Raw genomic sequence first — 19,318 nt, forward strand, 5'->3', positions numbered from 1 at the left:
TGTGGGGTTGGGCCCGGATTTGATTCCTGCACCGGCTCCCAACCCCAAAATAAAAAGCCAGCCCGTTAACTCTGCTTCTCTCTCCTCAGATGCTGTCAAACCTGCTGAGTATTTCCAGGAATTTTTGTTTTTATTTCAATCGCCATTAAGCGATCGCAACTGAAAATGTATGCTTGTTATGAGGACGGGGTATGGCATGGCTATAGTGAATCCTTATGGATCAACATCCTGCTAACACACTAACTGAGTTCACCTATAAAGACTGGCCATTTGAGTGATTTCCTAGAAGTGGCGCCTGTTGAGCTCTATCCAAGTATGAACCATCACCTTCAGGAGAGTAGGAATAGGTGGACAGAACTGTACAAAAAAGGGTAATAATTCTGTTTTTGAAAAGGTCTTGTTTTTTGTGCAGGTTAGCAGGTTGTGTTGCCAGTATGACATTTACTGCTACAAGTACCTTGCACAAGACGTCATACCATCCATCAATACAAATTCCAGACCATTTGAAAGTAGAGTGCTGTACTAAAAATTATTAACAGAACTCGCAGAGACCTGCAAAACATTTGCAGTAAAATTAGTACCTTTATTGCAACAGCATTTCTTTAAATCCCCATGTCATGCCATTCCGTTTTTCCCATGCCATCCCTCTCATGCCATACCCATCTCATTCCTTTTATCCCTCTCATCATCCCCATCCAATTCCCCATCCCACCTCTTCTTCTTATGTCACCCCATCCCCATCCCTCATTTCACACCTCCCATTCAATCCTCCCTCTCTCATGCCATCCTTTACCCACCACCCCCACATGCCATATCCTCCCATGTTATCCACCCCTCCAACATGCTGGACACCCCCCATGCCATCCTTCCCCCTTTCCATGCCATTATCCCCCCCCACCCCATGCCACAACTCCATGTCGTTTCACTCCCCCACCCCATGCCGTCCCACCTACCCCTCCCCAATCCCTCCAGTCAAGGCAACTGTTGTTGGTCTCCCCCTACCTTCCACTGTTCTTTTTCTCCACCGAGCCACCCCCAACCCCGCCACTACCACCTCCGCCAGCAACCGTTGACAGCCACACGCGCCTCACGTGATGCAACCGACACCACATCAGAGCAGCTATGCCTCAAAGCAGCAACCACAAACTAAAGCTCACAGAAAAATAAGGCTCTTTTTTGAGCAGGGATTCAAAGAGCATGTGGACAGTTTCAGCTTTGAGCCCTACTCCTCACATTTTCTGGTCTCTCAGCTTACATTCTTTGGAAGTGATTGAAATGTCTCCCATTTGAGGGGATGGGTGTTGTGGAGGTGGGAGGAAAGGGTGGGGGAGAGGGAAAAATCAGATTGGAGAGTCACATGATGTGGTCTCTGGCCGTTCCTGGATACAGAGGTTTTGACAGTGGCTGAAGAGCCAGGTTTGAGGCCTACCCAGCCTATCTGCTGTAGAGTGTTCAGCCAGCCAGAAAAAGAGACAATAAAATTATGCGAAACAAATAAAAATATAACAACAAGGCTGTTTTGCTATGTCTGAATTTAGCTTCTCTCTGTGACCCTGAATTAATACAATACATGCCTCATGAGCTCCAATTCTTCATGTGTCCCACGTGCAACCAGGCTCCACCCACCAATCAGAAAAGTGCAGACAGACAAAAGACTATTATTATTACAGATGTTCAATAACGTCTAATATGCTGTGGTATTTCACTTACTGGCCTGTAAATTCTGCTGGGGTTCTTCCAGTTTTCTGCCATAGCTTTAGTCAGAGACCAGACGAACCCCCCCACCAGTCTCCTACTAAAATTAAGGCAGGAAATGGGGAGAACATCTGTGGAATTTCCAGGCCATCTCATTTAAACAGCAGGAAAGGCAAAACAGATTATGGTTTGCTCAAAACATTCAATGGAAAATTTAGCTCTGAACAACGAATGCATAACTGCGTGTGGGCCGGTTCTGTCACTTCACAGGGTCTTAGAATTAGAGAATGTTAGAGTCACAAAAACAGGATATTTGACCCATCAAGTCTGTACCAGTTTTTACATGAGCTCCCTATGACTTTTAATATTCATTTTTTCAGAAACTATTTAATTCCCTTTTAAATAATCTAGTCCCCTAAATTGGCAATGTTTCTGAACACTTAGTTTATTTAAGAAGTAGGAAAGGAAAGAATGAAATACAATGAAACATTTTCATGACTTTTTTTTGAATATGTTTTGCATCCATCAAGGTAAAGAATATAAAGTGGGGAACACTCTCCTATTTGGGCATCTAGTTTCAGCATCAAGCATTAACAAGTGATGTGCAGTGTGTTTGTGAAGTAAAGTTCCCTTTCATCTGCCCAAGCAAGGTGCCTTTAGCCAACCCAAGAAGTGTGATATTTTTCTATTATCTCTTAGTAGCTTTCCTTGGAACCTCACTGAGTGAGATCACCAATTGCATGCAGTATAGCCCTGGAGGCTTATCCCCATTAGAAATTGGATTAAAATTATTCAAACTCAATTTTACATAGAATATTTACAGAGAACAAACAGATGATGCACTCATTCTATTGGCTTGGGTGGATTCGATCCCAAGTCCCAGTGCTAAACAAAACTGTTCCGCTAACACATTAGACCACCCAAACACTACAGAAGAATTCATGATCATTACGGTTTTGAACAAATCTTATTGGTAGCATAAGACAGAACACATGTAACAACAACATTGTTCATAATTAAGTAACATTCACCTTTACAGCTGACTGTTGATTATTGATGGTCATGTCTGGTTTACTGTTAACACTGGTCCCTGGGTCATTGAGCCAGATATTCAGTAGACCATCATTGCCACCACTAGCAAGGAGCCCACCATCTGGTGACCATTTGAGGCTACATACTTGGGAGTTGTGACCACAGAGTGTGCCAACATGGTGTTGTGCAATTCTTACATCATGGTGGTGAATAGATCCAAACCGGGAGCCACTGCAGAAAATATATAGATGAAAATACATATAAATTTCAGGAAACACCAACATTTTATTTCCTCTCTCAGCAAAGTTCAGCACTTATTTAAGAACTGTAAAATTCAGTTTACAAAGTATCTCAAAAATTGCTTCATATTCTAAACCAAAATGCATAATGTAAATTGTGCAAATTGTTATTGTTCATATTAGATTACATAAAACCCTCCACTTAACCCTAAATTTAATTTTTAAGGCAGAGACTTGCAGGTTGATAGGTAAATTGGCCATTATAAATTGTCACTAGTATAGGTAGGTGGTAGGGAAATATAGGGACAGGTGGGGATGTTTGGTAGGAATATGGGATTAGTGTAGGATTAGTATAAATGGGTGGTTGATGTTCGGCACGGACTCGGTGGGCCGAAGGGCCTGTTTCAGTGCTGTATCTCTAATCTAATCTAATCTAAAAGACTGAACCACGAATATGAAGATTCAGATTTAAATCCCATCATTATCTGTTCGGTCTGACATACCCCATCCATCAAAAGGAAATTGGATGACCACTTGAGGGAAATAAACTTGGAGGACTATGGGGATAGAGTGGGGGAATGGAAATGATTGGATTGCTCTGCAGAGAGCCAGCATGGACTTGATGGGCTGCATGGTCTCCTTCTATGCTGTTATGACTCTATGAAACTCTATCTGATAGCACAATGTATTATACAGTATTGCATGGTATTTACAGCAAAGAGGTAATTTGTCCCCAAAAGATCTATGCAAGTTTCTATGCTCCACACAAGCTTCCTCCACATTACTTCATCTCACCCTGGCGTTGGTACTAGAGTGTAAAGGATGGGAATTGATTTTCAATTGACCCTTCAATCAGACAGATTGGAGGTTTCGTGTTACTGTTCCATACCTACCTGAAGACAGGGGAGGGGGTAGGATGAAAATCTACCCTGTGAAGGAGAATTTTAACTTACAAGGTTGGGTGGGGGCAGGCGTCAGTGCATGTGGGGGTTAAAGCATCAAAAATTGTCTGCGTCACAAACCCGACGTAATCCTGCTGACTTCCACATTTAACTGGTGCGTTTTTAGAAATACGCAGGAAACCACATGGAACGGGTGGGTCGGTGATTATAATATGGAAATTACAAATTACCACCATGCTAAATGGGATAGATTATAAACAGACCTAGCAACTCAAAACTAGACATCCGTATAGCAATGTGGGCCATTAGCAGCAGCAGAATTGTACTCAACCACAATCTGTAACCTCATGGCCCAGCATATCCCCCACTCTACCATTACCATCAAGCCGAGGGATCAACCCTGGTTCAATGAAGAGTGCAGGAGGGCATGCCAGGAGCAGCACCAGGCATGCCTCAAAATGAAGTGTCAACCTGGTGAAGCTACAGCACAGGACTATGTGGATGCCAAACAGCGTAAGCAGCATACGATAAATAGTGCTAAGTGATCCCACAACCAACGGATCAGAACTAAGCTCTGCAGTCCTGCCACAACCAGTCGTGAATGATGGTGGGGGTGGGCAAATAAACAACTAACAGGAGGAGGAGGCTCCACAAATGTCCCATCCTCAATGATGGGGGAGCCCAGCACAGCAGTGCAAAAGATAAGGCTGAAGCATTTGCATCCATCTTCAGCCAGAAGTGCCAAGTGTTTGATCCATCTCGGCCTCCTCCTGAGATCCCCAGCATCACAGATGCCAGTCTTCAGCCAATCCAATTCACTCCACGTGATATTAAGAAACGACTGAAGGCACTGGATACGACAAAGGCTATGGGTCCTGACAACATTCTGGCAATAGTACTGAAGACTTGTGCTCCAGAATTAGCTGTGCCCCTAGCCAACCTGTTCCAGTACAGCTGCAACACTGGCATCTAGCCGGCAATGTGGAAAATTGCCCAGGTATGTCCTGTACACAAAAAGCAGGACAAATCTGACCCGGCCTATTACGGCCCCATCAGTCTACTCCTGATTAACAGCAAAGTGATGGAAGGGGTCATCGACAGTGCTATCAAACAGCACTTGCTCAGCAATAACCTGCTCACTGACGCTCAGTTTGGGTTCCACCAGGACCACTCAGTTCCTGACCTCACTGCAGCCTTGGTCCAAACATAGACAAAAGAGCTGAACTCCAGTGGTGAGGTGAGAGTGATTGCTCTTGACATCAAGGCAGCATCTGACTATGACAACAAGGAGCCCGAGCAAAACTGGAGTCAATGCGAATCGGGAGAAACCTCTCCAGTGGTTGGAGTCATACCTAGCACAAAGGAAGATTGTTGTCATTGTTGGCGGTCAATCATCTCAGTCACAGGACATCACAGCAGCCGCTCCTCAGGGTAGTGTCCAAGGCACAATCTTCTTCAGCTTCTTCAATGTCCTTCCCTCCATCATAAGGTCAGAGGTGGGGATGTTCTCTAATGATTGCACAATGTTCGGCACAATTCGCGACTCCTCAGATACTGAAGTAGCCCGTGTCCATATTCAGCAAGACCTGGACAATATTCAGGCTTTGGCTGATAAGGGGCGAGTAACATTCACACCACACAAGTGCCAGGCAATGACCATCTCAAACAAGAGAGAATCTAACTATCTCCCCTTGATGTTCAATTGCATTATCATCGCTGAACTCCCCCACTATCAACATCCTGGGAGTCACCTTTGACAAAAAACTGAACTGGACCAGACACATAAATGCTGTGGCAACAGGAACAGGCCAGAGGCTGGGAATTCTGCAGCGAGTAACTCACCTCCTGTCTCCCCAGTGCCTGTCCACCATCTACGAGGCACAAATCAGGAGTGTGATGGAACACTTGCCTGGATGGGTGCAGCTCCAACAACACTCAAGAAGCTCAACACCATCCTGGATAAAGCAGCCAGCGTGATTGGCACCTCATCCACCACCTTCAACCTTCACTCCATCCATCACTGTGCACAGTGGCAGCAGTGTGTACCATATACAAGATGCACTGCGGCACCTCACCAAGGTTCCTTCCACAGCACCTTCCAAACTGTGACCTCTACCACCTAGAAGGACAAGGGCAGCAGATGCATGGGAGCACCACCATCTGCAAGTTCCCCTCCAAGCCACACACCATCCTGACTTGGAACTATATTGCCGTTCCTTCAAGGTCACTGGGTCAAAATCCTGGAACTCCCTTCCGAACAGCACTGTTGGTGTTCGTGTATCTACACCTGCAGCGGTTCAAGGAGGCAGCTCACGACTACCTTCTCAAGGGCAATTAGGGATGGGCAATAAATGTTGTCCTAACCAGCAATGCCCACATCCCATGAATGAATTTTTAAAAAGGACTTTACCATGCAAGCCTGGGGTTAATATTGCAGTCGCGTCCCGCTGGCATCATCAGCACCTGATCTGCATATTTAAAGCAAGATCCTGCTGTCTTCCTGCTTCTATACCAAGCTTGAGAGCCTTCAGAAGGCAATGGGATTGGAGTGGGTAAGTGGCATGAGGCATTTTAATTGCCTGCCTGTCTGCCCAGTTGACCACCACTGACAGTATCAGAGTACATGAAACTGTTTATATGAAAATTGTAACAGAAATCAATAAGATTTGTACAAAACATGAGGGGCTGGGAAATTCTAATTACACTTTGCAAATTGGTTTAAAAACCATGTAGCATTTAACACTTAAAGTATAAAGCAGGATTTTTGCAAAATTGAGAAAAATGTCAAACTGAAAGTGCAAGTGTATTTTTATTATTCTAAGTTTTAGTCCCAGATTTCTTCGGCTGGATTTTCAATCCCTGTTGAGAGCGGGAATGGCAGCGAGCACGATTTGAAGATTGCGTTCTTGGAGGTTGGGACTGGGTCCCACCACCTCCGGAACATGATGCTATTTTTAAACTTCAGCCAGCAGGAAGGGAATGGGTCGGCCACCCTCATCCAATTAATTGCCTGTTGATCTCATTAAAGAGCTCATTAGCAGGCTTGTCAGGAACAGGGAGCTATTTTTAAAGTCTGGGAATGGGGAAAACGCCATGGAGGGAACACGGCAGGGTCATGAGGACGTGAGCATTGTGGAGGGAGATGAGGGCTATGGAAATGGCTGTTTAATTTCAAGCAGAGGCAGTAAATGATGCTTAGCTGCCTCAGGTGTGTCTTACTGAGGATATTGTTGCAGATGTAGGAGTTAAATGTTACCTTGGGGATTGAAATGAGACCAGATAGGGAAGTGAACCTGCTGGCAGCACTGTGGCTGCTAGGCTTGGCACAGGAAGGCCTGGTGAGTGTTAAAGGCACAGCTGACAGAGGTGTGCTCTGATCCGCAATGACCTAAGGCCTCATGGTCCCCATGGCAGTCCCCTACCGCAGCCGTCAAGGTCTCAGGCACCTTGAACTTCCATGCAACCGGGTCATTCCAGGGAGAAACTATGGACTTGCGTGGCATCTTGCAGTCAGTATCTCATTAGGCCATCAGGCAGGTCACGGATGCCCTTTTCAGGAAGGCGGGGACTACACCCACTTTAGCACAGATGGGTCTGTGCTGGCATGGAGTGCATTGGGTTTTGACATCATTGATGGATTATTTCAGGTGCAGGGCATCATCAATTGTATCCATGTGACCATGAAGACACCCAGTGATCAGCCAGTAAGATCCATCAACAGGAAGGCTTCCTCTCCCTCAACATCCAAAATGGTCTGCTACCACAACAAGAGCTTCCGCCATGTTTGCATTCGCTTTCCTAGCAGCTGCCATGACTCTTTCAACCTCCGCCAGTCCAGGCTGCCTCAGATCTTCACTCTGCCCCCAAAGTGCAAGGATGGATCCAAAGGGACAAGGAAAATCCCTTGAAGAGATGGCTGCTGACCCCTCTATGGCAGAGGCACAGAGGCAAAACAACCAATGCCACCTGCTCAGCGGGCCAAACATTGAACAGGCCATCAGGTTTGTGAAGATGCGATTCCAGTGCCTGGATGAGTGGAGTGGTGCACTTCAATACCCTCCTGCAAGAGTCTCTGCCATTATGGTGGTCTACTGCACTCTCCATAGCAAGGCCCTCCAGAGAGGTGTGAACCTGAGGACATTGAGACCCTGGAAGGAGACAGCTCATCATGGGGGGGAGTAGAGGTAAGAGAGAAGGAGGAAGAGGGGGCAGAGGAGGATAACACTGAACAGATATTATAGGCCAGTGAGCCTTACGTCAGTGGTAGGGAAATTATTAGAGAGGATTCTTCAGGACAGGATTTACTCCCATTTGGAAACAAACGAACTTATTAGCGAGAGGCAGCATGGTTTTGTGAAGGGGAGGTCGTGTCTCACTAATTTGATTGAGTTTTTTGAGGAAGTGAAAAAGGTGATTGATGAAGGAAGGGCAGTGGATGTTATCTATATGGACTTCAGTAAAGCCTTTGACAAGGTCCCTCATGGCAGGCTGATACAAAAGGTGAAGTCACACGGGATCAGAGGTGAGCTGGCAAGATGGATACAGAACTGGCTCAGTCATAGAAGACAGAGGGTAGCAGTGGAAATGTGCTTTTCTGAATGGAGGGATGTGACTAGTGGTGTTCCGCAGGGATCAGTGCTGGGACCTTTGCTGTTTGTAGTATATATAAATGATTTGGAGGAAAATGTAGCTGGTCTGATTGGTAAGTTTGCGGACGACACAAAGGTTGGTGGAGTTGCGGACAGTGATGAGGATTGTCAGAGGATACAGCAGGATATAGATCGGTTGGAGACTTGGGCGGAGAAATGGCAGATGGAGTTTAATCCGGACAAATGTGAGGTAATGCATTTTGGAAGGACTAATGCAGGTGGGAAGTATACAGTAAATGGCAGAACCCTTAGGAGTATTGACAGGCAGAGAGATCTGGACATACAGGTCCACAGGTCACTGAAAGTGGCAACGCAGGTGGATAAGGTAGTCAAGAAGGCATACGGCATGCTTGCCTTCATCGGTCGGGGCATAGTGTATAAAAATTGGCAAGTCATGCTGCAGATGTACAGAACTTTAGTTAGGCCACACTTAGAATATTGCGTGCAATTCTGGTCGCCACACTACTAGAAGGATGTGGAAGCTTTGGAGAGGGTACAGAAGAGGTTTACCAGGATGTTGCCTGGTCTGGAGGGCATTAGCTATGAGGAGAGGTTGGATAAACTCGGATTGTTTTCACTGGAACGACGGAGGTGGAGGAGCGACATGATAGAGGTTTACAAAGTTATGAGCGGCATGGACAGAGTGGATAGTTGGAAGCTTTTTCCCAGGGTGGAAGAGTCAGTTACTAGGGGGCATAGGTTTAAGGTGCGAGGGGCAAAGTTTAGAGGGGATGTACGAGGCAAGTTCTTTACACAGAGGGTGGTGAGTGCCTGGAACTTGCTGCCGGGGGAGGTGGTGGAAGCAGGTACGATAATGACATTAAAGAGGCATCTTGACAAATACATGAATAGGATGGGAATAGAGGGATCCGGTACCCGGAAGTGCAGAAGGTTTTAGTTTAGGCAGGCATCAAGATCGGCGCAGGCTTGGAGGGCCGAATAGCCTGTTCCTGTGCTGTACTGTTCTTTGTTCTTTGATTTGTGCCCCTGCTGCACAATGAGGTGGCCTCCTCCTGCTACCCTCCGGGAAGAGGATCTCCCTCCTGTCTCTCACAGCCTCTATCATTACATCCAGGTGGGCATTGATGAAGTGTGGGTCTGCCCTGCCCCCAGTGTCAGGCCTCCAGCTCCCCTGTAACATCACACTTCTCTCTGGTGCTGTGGAAGGCAGATCTCTCCCTCAGGACAATCAGCAGCCTCAGTGATGGCTGCCGTAGAAGTCTACTTGACCTGACCCATTGCCATTTTCAATCCCACCGGCTCTAAAAGGACAGGAAACCCATCTCTATACCACCTAAGGCTTTCCCACTCACAAATTGCAATCTGTATCAGTTTCCCAGAACTGGCAGGTTGCAGACCAAAAATTAGACCTGGCTCCTGTTTTCTGCCTCCACTTTGAAAATTTGACCCCTTGTTTCTGCTTTTTCCCACTGGAAGGAATTGTCAAACATGAGGCTTTTTTAAAACTATCTGAACAAAACTGTGTGTTTAATCTTATACATACAATAAAAAAACAGCAAATTTTAATAGTCAGCTATTACCTGTTTAAGAAGCATTTAAATGGTCAGTAAAATTAAGCTAAAATGATTGAAACATGTGAGTATATACAAGTTTAAATGGTGATTGAAACATGAGTGTGTATATATATATATATATATATATATATATAATGTGCTTACATGGTGATTGTGCAGCCAGACTACTACAGACATACCTGCTAAGAATGTAGTCGTTCCAGCTCAGAGCACCAACCATTGAGCTATGGCTATGCATATTTCGCAATTTCTTCTTAGTCTCAACATCCCACAACTTGAATTTGAAAAATATTTCTTGTTATGAGAAAAATTTGTGAACAAAATACATCCTTTTTATAATGATCTAACCTTTTGCATGCAAAATATACAATGGAGATATCATTTTTTTTTTGCTTTGCCTCTTTTCCCTCTTCTCCTAAAGGCTGTGGCCTATAACTGCAGTATGGTTCCATGTATGCCGGCAGCACTCTTATACCTCCACAGTGCCCATTTGTTTAAAAACTATTAAATATATAAATAATTTGTTAGCTGGTATTGGAACAATTTTGTAGGCCTCCACCCATAACTCATCCAGAGAAGTGCAAACAGAGATCCACTAGGTTTGTATAAAATCTGGATCCTGAGACTGAATTGCTGTGACCCCCATCTGTATTCCTATGGTGCAAGATGAGGGAAAGAGGTCTGGTTAGGGTGGAATATACAGTGCAACACAGAGATGGCTGATCTCCACTCGAAATCCATTGAAAGGACCTGGTTTGGGACAGCTTTCGTCCATCCTAAAAATGGCTCCTTGATGTCAGAGGATGCTGAGGTTGAGCAGAGAGAATTCTCACTCAGGGAATTTCTTCAGCCCTGGCCTCCATACCATTGAGTGACCTTCACAGCAGAATGAAAAAAAGGGTCAACCTCTCCTGACTATGCAGAAATAGCCATATTTTTTAATTGGAAGTAGCTCCCAAGTGAAGGGTTAAAAGGGAAATAAACACCAGCTTTGTTGAGAATAACAATATTCCCTGAATCCCATGAAGTATATCTCCATCCATTTCGTTTTTGTTTATTTAAATTGGCTTGGCATCCAAGAGGATTTTTCGGCACTGGAGTGCATAGATGTTTCTATTGTCACTTGTATGGTAGCGACAGTTATTATTTGCTGAAGGATGCAGCAAAGAAATCAGATTTTATTGCAATCAGGTTTTTGGAATGGCAGAAGTGGGGCCCATGTGAAGAACCAGGCCTGGGGCCTTTCCTTGAGCTACTCCATAAGAACACTGGCAGTTGTATTTCTATTGGCTACCTTAGATATTTTTACAATGCATGTCTACAATATTGCACACAATCGTTGTTAATATCTCTAGCTTATTTCTTCAAGCCAGAATTTATTACATATGACACCTTAAGCACGTTACAAACTAAAATGATTTCCACAATCTGTTTGGTCACTAAAATTGAGCTGAAAAGAGAATAATTAATACCCTATTACCTGTACATGAGCAGTGCTGGTTCCAATTGCAAGATTGTTTCTATCCTTAATCCAGGCGACCGATGAGATATATCCTGATTCCACATTTATGGCCCCATGCACTCCCTTCTCTGGGTGCCAAAGATACACAGCATTGGAAAGAGCAATGGCTACCAGATTTGCAGCATTCCAGTCAACCAAATTAAGATCTAGAAAATATAATGCAGAATGGTGTAACAACAAAAACCTATATTTTATATGGTGCCTTTAAATAGAAAACTGTCCCAAGGTGGTTCACAGAGGCTTGAGGAAAATGAACACTGAGTCAAAGAAGAGATGGGGAGGGGTGACCAACAGCTTTGTCGAAAGAGGTAGATTTTTAAGGAGGGTCTTAAAGAAGCAGACCATGGTAGAGGCAGAAGGGTTGAGAGGGGAAATTCCAGAAAGTGGGACCCAGGCAGCAGAAAGTATAGCTGTCAATGATAGGAGGTGCCCTAGAGGTTAGTATCAAAGGATCAGAGAATTTGTTGGGTGTTGTAGTGTTAGAAGAGATTATATAAATTAGGAGGGATAAGGCCGTGCAGAGATTTAAACTCAGGAATGAGAATTTTAAATATGAGGTACTGGGAAACTGGAAGCAATGCAGTTTTGGAAGAACAAAGGTGATGGGTGAGCGTGTCTTGGTGTGAGATTGGATATGTGCAGTACAGCTATGACAACAAAATCACTCAAATTTGTGTGGATTTTTTCGGCTAGAGCTTAAAGCTATCTTCTCAGCAAATATTAGACCCTGAAATTTCACTGGAGTTATCCTGGTCTCCCACTGCTATTCCTTTGGGAGACAGGCAGAACTCCTGGCAAGACAGCGGAGACCCAGCTTAACCCAGGTTACATTGGATCACTGCCAGAGTTACAGCGGGAAACTTTGGGAACCCCATTAGAACTTCAGTGCCTTAGCGTCAGTTAATTAGGTGTGTAGTTAAAATGGCACTGATGATGATCATTCACTAGAATTTGCCAAAATCCAAATCAATTCCTTCTACCACAGTATAGTAACATTAAAAAAAGTACTTCCTCTTGGTTACTTTCTCCACCCCAACTTCATCTAAATTATCTTATTTGCAGTAAGGTTTATCACACAAATATGTCTGTAGTAATCTGTTAGAGCAATGCCGCTGCTTAGGCTAGTTGCTGAAGATTCCTTCATCAGCATACTATGGATCCCTCCCTGTCCCATTTTCCCTTCTTCCCTAGGTAACCTGGGTAAAACAGTCTTGTAAGGAAAGCCAGAATGTAAATGACAGCTGAAACTGGGATTCAATTTTTTATAAAAGCAAAATATTGCACATGCTGGAAATCTGAAATAAAAACAGAAAGTGCAGGAAATATTCAGCAGGTCAGGCAGATCTGTGGAGAGAGAAGTAGAGTTAACGTTTCAGGTCTGTGACCCATGCCAGTTGTTTGTACCAGGTCATCACAGAAAGATGATATACCTAAAGAAGAGACAGAGCAATTGCAAAGCTTGATTCGTCAATTAAACTGGTTGTGCACTCAGACTAGACCTGCTGCTAATTTTAATATGTTGGTGTTAAGTACTACAATGAAACACGCAAAAGTTAGAATGTTTTAAGGGCAAATAAAACATTTAAAAAATTAAATCTGGAGAAATGTATACTTAAGTTTCCCTCCTTAGGTGACCCAAAGAATATGAAACTAGTTATTTTTAGAGATGCTTCACATGCTAATTTTGCTGATGGGTTTGCAATTGCAGCTGGCTTCATAATATTTTTGAGGGTGAACATGGGAAATGTTGTCCTTTAGCTTGGAAGCTAAGAAAATAAAAAGGGTTGTTAAAAGTACTTTAGCTGTGGAAACGCTGGCTCTTGTGGAGGCACGGGCTATGAGATTCTATTTGTCAAATATTTTAGGTGAGATTCTGGAAAAGGGGCATAATGAAGATAAAATACCCATTGAATGTTCTTTAGATAATCATTCCTTGTGAGATAATGTACATGCTACAAAAAGTGTGAGCGAGAAAAGATTACGATTGACCTTGCTGGATTGAAAGAAATGTTGGAGAGAAAGGAAATCTCCAAAATTAAATGAGTACATATAAGTCATCAATTATCTGTTTTCTGAAAAGAAATGTTTGTACAAAGAAATTGTTAGGGGTCCTAGAGGAGGGGATACTTTGGATAATGCTTTGTACAGAATATAGAATTTATTTTGATTTGTTTTGAAATGTTTGTGCATGTTAAACTCTAAGTTTTATTTAAAGAAAAAGAAGGAATCTGTTCATTGTGATTAATTATATGCAGGTGGAAGGTGTTAATTAGGGTCTTACTTGAATATATATAAGGAGACACTTACTGAAACTCAGAAAAGGTTTGAATGAGGAGATGCATGTTTGTAATCTTTCTACTTTGTAAAATAAATGCAATACTGAATAAAGAAAGATTGACTCCAGCATAATCCTTCAACAAAAAGATTTCTGGAGTATATCAACAATGATATTTGCTTTAAACCCAGGTCAAGTAAAAATGCTTGTAAAACTCAGAAACATGCAAGAATACGTACAGTAATCATCCTTCAGACCTGGAGCATCCAAGACTTTCATAGGGATTAGAGATATACATCGTTTGCTTTTTGTGCCATCACGTTTACCATGAAGAAAAGCTTCACCTAGATTGTTCTTGAATGCTGAAACAAAGAACAGGAACTTCAACTTTGTTGATAGGGCCTGTAATTCTTTTCTTATTAGGCACAAAATCTAGACACAAATACTGACCAATAATTGGTACATAGATGCACCACAGTAAAATTCATTGGAATATTTTACCTCGCTGGAAGTGTGTATGTGCAGACTTTCTGATTGTTCACTCTCTGGCCTGAAGAATGATCAGTTGGGTGAGCTAAAGGTAATCAATGCCCATTTCTGTGGATGATAAACAAACTACAAGGGGTAGAAATTCATCTTGGGTGGCAGCATCACATGGGCCACCTGTTATACCCCCTACCCGATATTTAGTTCCAGAGTATTGGGTGGGTATATAACAGGCAGCCAATGTGATCCCACTCAGTTTATGCTACAACCCAAGATGAATTTCTCCTGATTATAGTCATATCAGCACTGGGAAGAATATTGAAGCCAAGATGCACAATAATTCAAAAATCAGGATCCTGGACACAACATGGATCTGAAAACACTGTCACAGGCAATCACTGTACTAATGTGATATCATGTGGCTTGATAAGACTGCAATTTATTGTGATCTTGTGGTTTAATTTTGCATTTAACAGGCCTAGTCAATTTTCTACTATAGCATGTGGTGAGGCCAGGCGAGCATAACCAAGAGTTATCACTTGACTTAACACCAGCGAATAACTGTGAAATGTCTCTAAGAAGAACTCGAAGAGGACAGTGTCATACCTTACCGAACGAGACTACAGTGTCAATTTTTGAAGCTTTGTGCGCAAGGCAGAGTCTGACTGGCCATCGTTGCCCATTGGAGAATTTAGCCTGGATGCCCATATGCCTGATTCACTGTGTGGCACATTTGCAAAATAAAAGGTTCCTAGTGAGCAGATAGTGGAAATAGGGACAGCAGTGAAGAGACCCATTTGAGGGCACAGGACATTCCAACCTCTGCTTAACTGGACATAGGGGCCATCAACAAAGATGGAACAGCAAAAAATGTGTGAGGTGTGTCAGACTGTTCAGAGACACTGTGCATGATTGGAGAGAAATCGGAGGATCAAACTGTGAAATGAGTGCCATGATGTCTCAGGCCCTCGCGTTGATGTCTACGTCCATAGAAAGAGTGGTCACCTGCATGAAGTATAAGATGCAGCAGGCAACCAAGTGCATCTGGCCCTCAACAATGGTTTGCACACTCAGCTTAAACAGGATTGATGAAAACTTCGGCTTGGCCATTCAGCACCTCAATGAAGTGCAGTAAAGTGCTCTCCAACTCAGTGCTAGCAGGGATTTGTGGTGGGCCAAAAGGGGAAGGATGAAGAAAGGGGACATGGAATTGAGGGCTCAACTCAAGGTGCTTCCATCACTGATCCCTTCTACCTCCCACCCCACTCATTCAAGGCATTGCTGCCTCTGGTCCTGATGGCCATGTTTGCCCCTGTATGGGTGCAGATGGGGCAGTGATTGACTATAAAACCCAACGGATGCCAGCGACGAGCATCTTAGCAGTCAGAGCAAGGATATGAGCAGCCTACCTCTACCTCTGCTGAAGCCTCAGGGGAAGCACCACTTAGGAGTAGTCATAAAGGAACAATAAGGAATTTTGTTGCACAGGGTATGGACAAGAATGTCGAAAACAGTGTTAGAATGTTAATTTCCTGTTCATTGTTTCCATACAATAGAATTTCGCTGTTTGCTCCATTTTCCTGTATTGCCTATTTTTGCCTGCTGCTTGGCAAGTGACTTTCTGCTTTGTGAAGAACGATAAGACAAGAGTTAAAGACGAGCAATAGCTGTATGTAAAAGGGATGAATTGCTGATTGTGGGACTGTTTAGTACTGTGGGCTGTGGGGTGGGTGGGGGGTGGGGGGGTGGCAGTGAATTCAGTATTTGACAGCCTATCAGGTGCACTGCCTCAGTCTGCATGAACCATGCCTGAATCAGGCCAGCCGAACATCCTGACAGCTACGAGTGTGGCTGCTGGTACCCTCGCCATGCACACTCTTCCTTCTCCTGCTCCTCTTGTTGTTCCTCCTCCTCCACCTCCACCTCCTCCTTCTTTGAAGAGGCAGAGAGCTCAGCACCTTCCTCCTTCACAAGGTCTTGGCCTCACTGCTTTTACATGTTGTGCAAGGCCCAGCAGACCACTATCTTGCCCTGGCTGGGGCATACTGAAGGGCTTTCCAGATCTGTCCAGGCACCTAAAGTGCATCTTTAACATCCCATCTTTAACATGCTTGATCAATGATAGCTCTCCTGGTTAGGTGGCTTCAATTGTATTTCTCCAAGGCATTACTGTCTGGGCTCCTCACCGGTGTCATCAACCACATCTTCATAGGGTAGCCTAGTCTTCAAGAAGCTATCCGCTAACTTTTCTTCAAAGTGTGAATATCTCAGGGAGACTTGATAGGCGCAGAATAAAAGCATCATGCCAGCTCCCGGGGAATCTTGCACAAATATGCATGGTGTTCTGTTTGTGGTTGTAGACGGGCTGAACATCAATGAAGCAAAATCCCTTTCAGAAGATGAAGACTCCAGGGTGTCCTGGGGGCACCTTCATCGCCATATTTGTGCAGTCGGTGATTCCCTGGACCTGTGGGAAGCCAGCCAGAGTGGCAAAACTGAACACCCGCTCATTCTGACTGGCCTCAATGGTTGAGAAGAGCACATAACTCCTGACTTGGCAAACATGGCATCGGTCACCTGTGAGATGCACTTGTGGGCAGCAGATTGCAAGGTTCTGCAAATACCACCTGCAGATTCTTGCAAGAAGCCAGAACCTAAGAAATTAAGGACTCTGGTGACCTTGCCAGCCATCTTGCCCACTTGGCAGGAGGTTGTCTTTCCATGTCTGCGACCACCGGAAGCAAAACCTTAAGCCTCCTGAGGCACAGTTGCTCAGTCATGTCCAGAAAGCTTCTGCTCTGCCTGTAAGTCCTGTGTTGAGGATATCGCCTCCTGCAGGCTGGAGTTCTGTGTTCATCCTCCCTCTGCTATGATGCAGTGGGTGGTTGAAGAGGAGACTGCTGCTGCTTCTGCTGCTGCTGTTATTGTTACTGGTGTTGCGGCTCCTCTTGTTCCTCATCTGAGTTCCAAGGTAAAGCTGCATAAGCGACTCCCATGCTGAACTGAAGGTTGACAGCTGGGAAGTGTAGGTCAAACGCACTGGTAGAAATGACTTCCAAAGCAGTGTAAGCACACACCATGAACAAGTCCTGTGAGCAAAAGCCTTTCAGCTAGGCAAGGAAGCAGGTGTGAAGTCTCATCATTTAAAGGATTTACTGCCTGTCAATAGTTCAGCCCTCTCAAATGCTGCAGTCTTCTCACTTTGATTTCCCTGGCAAGTTCCCTGAAGCCCAGTAAACCTATGCACCTACAATTAAAGTTCAAATCCTGAGTTACACTAGCTCTTAATGAGCACTTCACATATTATAATTGCCAACCCACCTTTCCCATGGTGCTTTCCCACATGCGGTGGATTGCTGGCGATTTGCCATCAGCTTCCCAACACGCTGGCAGTTTCAGCCCTTTTAACCAACCTCCCGCTCACAAACCCATTCTTTTTTCCCAGTTAAAACTCTCCCCTTGATATCCAGCTTGAATGTCAAGCGAATGCATTGTTATATTCCCTAAATTATGCTATCATATAAATAGATATTCAGTAATGTGAGTCAATTTCAGCATTGGGTGAGAACTGCTTATTGGAGTGCCTAACACCACTGAATCTAAGAATGTCTCTAAGTCAAGATTCTAAATTTGGAACAGTATGCTTGAGACCACAGCTGATTGGTTCTGTCACTGCCTGTGCTATTCCAGTGACATTTGTTTGCAAATCCTTTTACAATAGATGCAACAGCTCTGCATATGGCTCTGCGGTGACCCAGGACCCAATAAAGTTCTTGCTACTTCTAGTGCCAAGTTTCCTTGCACTGGCTCCTATCTGCCTGCCCTACAAAAGTGTACATCATGCGCAATCCAAATGAAGATCTGGTATTACATATTTACACTCCTTTCTCATTCCAACATCCAAAGATTCATACTCAGAGGTGAAATCAGCTCACTGTGTCTGATGTATGTGTAATTTAATGTATGCCTGTGTAGAAGTGAGACTGAAACAAGCATAAAAACTTGCACTCATATCGCATCTTTCATGTCCTCAGTACAGTTATCGTTGCAATGTAGCAAAATGCAAAAGCCAGTTTGCACACATCATGCTCCCACAAGTAGCAATGAGATGAATGACCAAATAATCTGTTTTTAAAATTATGTTGGCTGAGGGGTAAGACATGTTGCATTTTGGAAGGAAGAATGAGGAGAGGCAATATAAACTAAATGGAACAATTTTAAAGGGGCACAGGAGCAGGGAGATGTGGAGAGTACACACAGAAATCTTTGAAGGTGGCAGGACATATCAGTGAAGCTGTTAATCCATGCCTTTTTTACCTCTCGACGTGACTATTCCAAAGCACTCCTTGCTGGCCTCCCACATTCTACCCTCAGAAATGTGAAGTCATCCAAAACTTTGCTGCCCATGTCCTTACTCGCACCAAGTCCCATTTACCTATCATCCCTGCGCTCGCTGGCCCACATTGGCTCCTGGTTAAGCAACGCCATGATTTTTAAAATCTCATCCGTGTTTTCAAATCCCTCTATGGCCTTGCCCCTCACTATCTCTGCAATCCTCCAGCCCCACAACCCTCTGAGATATCTGCGTTCCTCTAATTCTGGTCCCATGAGCATCCTTGATCTTAATTGCTCTGCCATTGGTGACTGTGCCTTAAGATGCCTAGGCCCTAAGCTCTGGATTCCCTCCCTACACCTCTCTGCCTCTCTACCTCATTTTCCTCCCTTAAGACGCTCCTTAAAACCTACCTCTTTGACCAAGCTTTTGGCCATCTGCCCTAATATGGCCTTATGTGACTTGGTGTCAAATGTTGCTTTATAATGCTCCTGTGAAGTGCCTTGGGACATTTGATTATGTTAAATGTGCTACAAATACATGTTGTTGTTACAAAGCATATGGGATCCTGAGCTTTATAAATAGTGGTATAGAATACAAAAGCAAGGAAGTTATGTTAACCCTTTATAAATCACTGGTTAAATCTCAAC

At 44.1% G+C, this 19,318-nt stretch overlaps 1 protein-coding gene across 2 annotated transcripts in view; it reads right to left on the reverse strand.

Annotated features, from left to right (window-relative positions):
• LOC137381996 (cell division cycle protein 20 homolog) overlaps positions 1-19,318 on the reverse strand; it is a 67,146-nt gene that overhangs the window by 21,523 nt on the left and 26,305 nt on the right. For both annotated transcript variants that reach the window (XM_068054449.1, XM_068054439.1), the window contains 4 exons: positions 14,089-14,211; positions 11,533-11,720; positions 10,232-10,326; positions 2,727-2,958 (listed from right to left, as the gene is read on the reverse strand). In XM_068054449.1, the coding sequence (XP_067910550.1) occupies positions 2,727-2,958; positions 10,232-10,326; positions 11,533-11,720; positions 14,089-14,211 (638 nt within the window). The remainder of the gene's footprint in view (positions 1-2,726; positions 2,959-10,231; positions 10,327-11,532; positions 11,721-14,088; positions 14,212-19,318) is intronic.

This window comes from Heterodontus francisci, chromosome 1 (genome assembly GCF_036365525.1).
Source record: "Heterodontus francisci isolate sHetFra1 chromosome 1, sHetFra1.hap1, whole genome shotgun sequence".
NCBI lineage: Eukaryota > Metazoa > Chordata > Chondrichthyes > Heterodontiformes > Heterodontidae > Heterodontus > Heterodontus francisci.